Source organism: Cibotium barometz, chromosome 16, assembly GCF_041138505.1.
Source record: "Cibotium barometz isolate CiBa-2024 chromosome 16, ASM4113850v1, whole genome shotgun sequence".
NCBI classification, from domain to species: Eukaryota; Viridiplantae; Streptophyta; class Polypodiopsida; order Cyatheales; family Cibotiaceae; genus Cibotium; species Cibotium barometz.
In genome coordinates, this window is record NC_141061.1 from 29,210,076 (window position 1) to 29,217,676 (window position 7,601).

Consider the following 7,601-nt stretch of genomic DNA (forward strand, 5'->3'; position numbering starts at 1 on the left):
CCTCATCAAATTCACACATACTAGACACAGCCAAAGCATAACAATCTGATGCATAAGAGGCATGCTGAAAACCTGAACGAGTACAACTAGTCATAGGTGCATCAATCTTACTATCATGCAAGGTTTGCACAAGCCATTTAGGCATACCTCTAGCCTGCTCATTTTTAGCCCTATCCTCATGAATTACATCCTGTAAATCTGCATCAGAAATAGGCTGATCTATGATGTCGTTTGAAATCTGCATAGGCTGAATATTTGCCTCATTAGGACTTACATTTGAATTCCCACCTGTAAAGAGAGGCAACAACGTATCAAATACATCCCGTGAGCTCACACCTGTCTCTTTGGTACATGATAACAAGGGCTGCACAGCATCTTCGACAAAAACAACATCTCGACTAATCAAGATACGCTTTGACTGTGGATGATATAATCTGTAACCCTTGCTCTCAGCATTGTAACCAACAAAAATGCATTTGACAGCCTTATCATCCAATTTTTTGCATTGTTGCACAGGCACTAAAGCATAGGCCAAGCAACCAAAGACACGCAAGTGACCAATAGAAGGCTTCCTGCCATGCCAAGCTTCGTATGGAGTAATAGACTGCAAGGCCTTAGTGGGACACCTGTTGAGTTCATATGCAGCACACATGACCGCCTCAAGCCAAAACGCATGTGGCAAAGCTTGGCTCTTGACCATACATCGTGCCATCTCCATAAGTGACCTGTTTTTCCTCTCAGCAACACCATTTTACTGAGGGGTATATGGCACTGTACATTGGTGTTTTATCCCACAACTAGCCAGAAATGCATCAAACTCTTTAGACATGTACTCCCCCCCTCGATTAGAACGGAGGGTGCCCACATTACAATTGGATACATTTTCAACCATAAGCAAAAACTGTTTGAAGCACAAAAACACTTCGGACTTTGCCTTCAGTGGATATACCCATGCATGCCTTAAGTAATCATCAATGAAAGTCATGAAGTACAAGTGGTTAAATGACGGAGTTTGCATAGGCCCACATACATCACTATGTACAAGTTGCAATTTGCGAGTGGCCCGCACAGAACCATCCTTTAGAAACGCAGAACACTGCATTTTGCCCAAAATACAGCCTTCACAAACATGTTTCAATGGTGCCTCAAGAGGGGGCAATGAAGCAACCATATCAAATTTCTGCAAACGCAGCAAACTAGCAAAGTTCAGATGACCAAAACGAGCATGCCATAGTTTTGCATCTGAAACTGCCTTTTCATCAGAAACTACATTTGCTGAATCTTCCACACACTTGTCATAAGAATTGAGCCTATACAGCCCATGAAACAAGGTGCCAGATACAATAATCGTATCACCAGAAGTCAAATCATGAACAGTACATCTGTCATCCACAAATTTGACTACAAGTCCAAGTCTAGCAAGCGCAGAGACAGACAATAGATTCTTCTTTATCCCTGGCACATACAAAGCATCTGAAAGTGTGAAAGCGCTACTATTTGCAGCAGTAAGCATAATTTTACCAATGCCCTTCACTGGGTAAGAAGCATTATTGGCACATGTGACAGTATTCCCATTAGGGACAGCCTCAAGACAAGTGACCATATCACGATGCGAGGTAATGTGCTTTGTAGCACCACTGTCAAAATACCATACATGAGAGTCAACAGAAACTGCCAAACATGCATCATATACAGATGGGTCATACTGGCAATACACGCTAAACGCCCATTCTGTATCCTGCACAACATTTGCAGAATCTGCATTTGTAGAAGCATCCGCTATTGTGGCTGCATTTGACTCTTTCTTCTTTGCCTCTTTAGCCTTTAGCTTAGGGCAATTCTTAATGACATGATCGTTTGCCTTACAATAGTTGCACTTGGTCTTTTTATTGCCTTTATCAAGAGCCTTCTCAGACTTATTGTTACTACCTGTGGAAGGAGAAGAAGTTGCAGACCTACTAATAGGAGAAGAAACAGTGGAAAGGGCTGCCTTACCAGTTCTTCTCTGCTGCTGGGCAGCAATAAATTCTTGATCAAGTGCACGCTGCCTGGCCCTGTTTTGCCTGGACTGCGCTTCTTGCAAGAGCTTGTTGACTAAAGTATCATACTTGACAGCATCAGGTCTGTCCTCATTAAGAAGTCTCCACGTGGAAGCAAAAGTCTGATATGTCTCAGGTAAAGCATCAAGAATAGTCTGCACAAGAGAATGATCAGGAATAATCTCACCTGTAGAAATCAACTGTTCTTTGAGATCTTTAATCTCAGCAAGAAAAACATTCATGTCATCATCTTCTTGCATAATCTTCAATTCTAGCTCTTTACGCAGGTAAGCGATTTTTTCCTCGTTACGACCTGCATACAAACCAGCTAGAATATCCCAAGCCTGTTTTGCTGTTTTAGCTGAACGAATATGTGGGGTGATGTTACGTTTGACAGAAAGTGCAATCAAGGCATGAGCCTGCGCATCTTTACCATCCCAATGAGCTTGTTCAGCAGTGGATAAAACAGCAGCAACAGTAGAGGTGCTAGAACCTGCAACATCCTCAACAGATCCTACATCCACAGAACCTGGACGTACATCCGTACCCTGCACAATGTTCCACACTCCTTTTGCAACCAAAACATGCTGCATCATGTATGCCCAAAGTGGGTAGTTGCTGTCTCCATCCAATTTGTCAGCAGACAACATGCGAAATATATCATTGCTGTTATCAGCCATGGCCATTGACTGAAACTGATGCAAAAGTTGCCTGTAATGAAGCAAAGACTAAACAGAAAACAACTCGTGCTATGTAGCACAGTCCACAATAGAATACGTATGCCTGTTTTGCAGAAAACTGCACTGTCGAAATTTCTGCAGAAAATGACGAAAACACCTGTGCAAAACTCAATCGGAGAACGTGAGGCGGAGGGTGCTGGCGGCGTAGCCTTGAGAGCCGATGCCTGCTCTGATACCAATTGTTGGAATTAGGGTTACAGGAAAGCACACAAAGCTTGGAGAAGAAGAAGCAAGAATGCACACAACACAAAGTGTATTAGATTGTGTCAATGTACAAAAGATAAGTTAGCCCTAGAATAATGGGCGTATATACAAGCCGAGGGAAAAAAACTCCTAAAGAGGGAAAAAGTGCCCCGACGGTCCTAAGTGTGTTCACACACATCACTGCCTATATATATGGCAACACACATATCTCAGAAACGTAAACACATATATATATATATGGCAACACACATATCTCAGAAACGTAAACACATTAATTTGTTCCAATTAATTGCTATCACAATAATCAATCCCAATATTGATATGCACAAACACAACATACAATCACCACTTGTTACACTTCGATGAGAGTATCATTATTCACATCATGTAGCATGGTATGTCACTTGTATAAACCACTTGCTACACTTAGATCGTGCAGTTATCTAGCGTAGTTCACTTGTTTCACTTTGACAACACACATTTGTTAAGCATGACACTACTTGTTACACTTCAACAACATACACCCATCAAGCATGGTCTCAAGCTATACCAATAACACTAGGTAACTGGTATTTGATGCGGGGTCACATACGATACCAATTCAGTAGCATGGCACACTAGCGTCCAGGCATCCCCGTTCAGCCAAAGGGTGGACATTATGTAACAATCACTAATAAGCCTCCCAAATTTAGGTTACATATAGATCTTAACCATGATCACACGAGCCTTGAATGTACTAGAGAAAGCCATATTTTTAGAGAAGCCGAATTGGAAAGCTTATAAGCAAGGAGTAGGAAGAAGAGCATTAATGTTTCGAAGCTGACAGGAAGAAGAGCATTAATCTTTGGACATTGGCTTAAGTAGTTTTATTGTTCCTTTTTGGATTTGGTGTCAAGGGTGACACAAAGAGGGGATTGGGGGTTTTGAGGGGGGTGGTTTTCTCGAGGATCCAACCCCTTTGTCTATAAGAAGTGTTACATAAAAGATTGAGAGCTTGCACCTAAAAAGGTTGGCTATTCCAATCCCTTAAAAGCTCTTTCACTTCTTTACAAAAGGATGAATCTTACTATGAGTCAAAGAAAACAAGCAACAATTTATCGTCAACAATGTCCTTATATAATATAACTGCTAAAGAGAAATTAGTACATTTGTATGCATAATCAATATATAGCTTTTTGCAATATACTTTTAACATAGTACTATAAAGTGATTTGTAAAATCAAAAGGCACTAGAAAAGTTACTCAATAATACATGTACTTTTTGGGTGATCCCTCACTCAATCCCTTTTGCGTGGCTATGCAATGTTTTGAATAGATTGGAAAACTTTCAATCAATTAGAAAGGTAGTTCAATACCAATAAAACTCTTTGTTCTTAGCACATTAAATAGTACTCTTTCTTTAGATGCACACTTTTAAGCCACTACATGCTCTCAATAATGGACCTTTCTTTATGTAAGATCTCTTATTTTAACAAGAGTCGATTTATTATCCCAAAGTAAACTTTGAAATGCCTTGAGTATAGGCAATCATTAGAGTCCAATTTTTTGAAATTAAATTGCGACATAACTCATAAGTTTTGAAGTTTACATGATATACCTCCTATCATTGTGATGCATCCATGTGACTATAATGCAACCTTTATATTTTTAATTAATCTGCCTACTTTGAAATAGAATTCACCATTTCAATATAAATAATCATCAATGGTCATGATATCTTTTGTATCCACACTATATCAGAGTGGTATTCCATCTATGCCCAGAAAAACAAATAATGATATGCTTGTCAAAATTGTCACAAAAATCATGTCAATGTGGCAATTGTTGACAATACATTGTGTATCTAATGAGTTGAAGTATCATGAAACTCAATGGTATTGGCAAGTCTATTTATTAAGGCCACAAAGTAAAAAGTGAGGGTGCTTTTTGAAAAAAAAATTGGAATCTAAGCATGACTGGTGCAATGAACTTTCAAGGAAAACAACTTTGTGACCACATGAAAGAGAGGTTCCACTAATTTATGCCCCTTAAAGATAAGCAAATCCTTTGTAATATTGCCAAAGTTGAACCATGACATCTTGATTGTTGGATTCATTTACTACATTTTAATTTCTTTAAATCGTAGCCCTCTAATGTAAGATGCTCACCTATGATTTGAAGGTCACAATTACTTTTGGAATATGCTGAGTTCCTTTTTATATTATTGTTTGGCTCCTTTTTTGTTCACAAATCTTCAAAGCACGAGCGAAACTTCCATTCAACTCAATACTAATTACATAGGGTATGCTTTTTGAATGCTTAAGGTCAATAAAATGATTACATGCTTTCACATTTTGTTATATGTGCAACTCTCTCTCTCTCTCTCTCTCTCTCTCTCTCTCTCTCTCTCTCTCTCTCTCTCTCTCTCTCTCTCTCTCTCTACATACATACATGCATACAAATTTGGAAGTAACGGGGATGCCTATTGTTTTATAGTTACAAATTTGTTTACTATGTAGGTTGCTCGTGTTGAAAAATACTCAATTATTTTCTTTCCTCGACCTATTGGACAAGTCTTTTTGGGGTACATTACAATGTTCCGAGTTCTTGATAGATCTTGAAACTTATATATTTAAAATTTCACAAGTCGTTCTTGAATTTTCAAGAAAGACTTGTAAATTTTAGAATTTTCACAAGTTTTTTTCTTGAAAATTTGTTGATTTTCCCAGCTAATTTGTAACTAAAGGTTTTTTTTTTCAATTGGAGAGAACAACATTTTGCAGGAAAAAATTGTGGGTAGATTGTAGAGGTTTTATGGTAGGGAAGCAAATGTATCATCTGCTCGGTAAATCTATAAAGCAAAATCGAAGCGTGGACAACCTTGTCTTTTAGCACGCTCAATTTCTATGGACTTCCATAAAGTTCTTGATGCACGACACGTAATGATGTGAGAGGATGAAGAGTCACTCAGCGTAACACGTCATCAAAATAGTGAACTAAGTCTTGCGCGTGCGTTAGCGCGTGACGCGTCAGCAGAATACCTGTCGAGTCCTACACGTCAGCAGCCTTGGTGGCATGGAAAGCCATGTTGGCAGTATGTAAGGATGCCACTCAATAATTCATTGCTTGCCAATCATAAGCAGACATGTGGGGGGACTAGTTTGGAGAAGATGCCACTAAAGTTAGCGGGAGCTACTAAAAGTAGGGGCGCAGGCATGTATAAGAAGGCTTGAGAGGCGCTTCGTATTTCGCTTTGTTTCAACAATCTCCTTGCTAATCCCGTCTCGCCCGGCCATCCCCGCCCCCCATGGCCGCCAAAACCCCCGCCCCCGCCCCCGACCAGGAGGTGCCTAAGTTGCCCCCCGCCCACCCTCACCCCCACCCCCGCCACTGCCTCTGCGCCCCCACCACCCACGAAGGCTCCTTCCGCTGCCGCCTCCATAGATCCTCGCAGCCCAAATGGCCCAAAACGCCCACCTCACCCAAACCCGCGCCTCCCGACGCCGGCGCCATCGCCCCTGTTTCCCACCAGTGGCCGCCCCACAGACCACCCGCCGTCTTCTCCACTCAAGCCACCACCAAAACAATTGAGGCTCAGTAATTTTACTCCATGTATCAAACTTTCTGATCCGTTTTCTCAATTTTGAGGCACCGGCGATGGTGCCTTTCACCCTCTTAACGAGATTTTGTATAGGCGAGAAACACCATCTTGCACAGTATACCTAAAGCTGGATGTTGTATAATATATATTAACTAATAATATTAGATTAGATAAGTAATGATTATAGTAGTCGTTTTAGGGCTATTTTTGGCTTGTTCAATGTTTTGTGCAATCCATCTTTGGGGTAAATATATATATATATTAACGGATCAAAGATGCTTTTGTGCGATCCAACTTTGGGGTAAATATCAATTAATCAAGGATGAAGGTACCACTTACCACATAACTAGCCTAGCAATTGTGAATTTACTTCATGGATTTGTAGCATATTAGCTAATCGACCTCAAAAACATAAAGCTAGCTTAGACCTTTTAAAAAAAAGGGTTTTTCACCATGGCACTTCTTTATTCAACATGTGGCTTAGACATGTTCTCACACTGCCTTGACGAACTACAACTTATTGCTGCACTTGATGGAAAGTTAATATCATTAACTACGATGCTAACCAGTAAAGTATCTTCATAAACGATGTAAAACCTTTGATCATTTTGATGGCTTGGTCTCTCTAGATGGGAAAATTTGACTAGTGTGCAATGTACAACCTTCGTATGTGTTTTTTCAAAGATGCCATGACACCCATTTCCAATCTACAGGTGATGGTTGAGTAGGTGATGGTGCAATCAATGGTCACTGAAAGCAAGCGAAGCATTTTCTACAAAACAACCCATTGACTTTTCTAAAAGATGAAAGAGTGTGTGTGTGTGTGTGTGTGTGTGTGAGAGAGAGAGAGAGAGAGAGAGAGAGAGAGAGAGAGAGATGGTGGCCGTGGAAATGGAGGCAAAATGAGTGGAAGAAAACATTACCAGTGTAAATGAAGGCCAAATGAAATGGGAGGAAGAAGACGAAGGTAGTGTGAATGAAGGCTAAGTGGAGTGAGTCGAAGAAGCAAAAACAAATAAATAAATAGAAATAGAGAAA

The 7,601-nt window shown here is 40.3% G+C and overlaps 1 protein-coding gene across 1 annotated transcript; it reads left to right on the forward strand.

Annotated features, from left to right (window-relative positions):
* The first annotated feature begins 5,967 nt into the window (after positions 1-5,967).
* Positions 5,968-6,837, forward strand: LOC147630535 (uncharacterized). Its single transcript, XM_086810431.1, has one exon. The coding sequence runs from the start codon at positions 6,270-6,272 to the stop codon at positions 6,561-6,563; it is 294 nt and encodes a 97-aa protein (XP_086666557.1). The 5' UTR covers positions 5,968-6,269; the 3' UTR covers positions 6,564-6,837.
* The last annotated feature ends 764 nt before the right edge of the window (positions 6,838-7,601 follow it).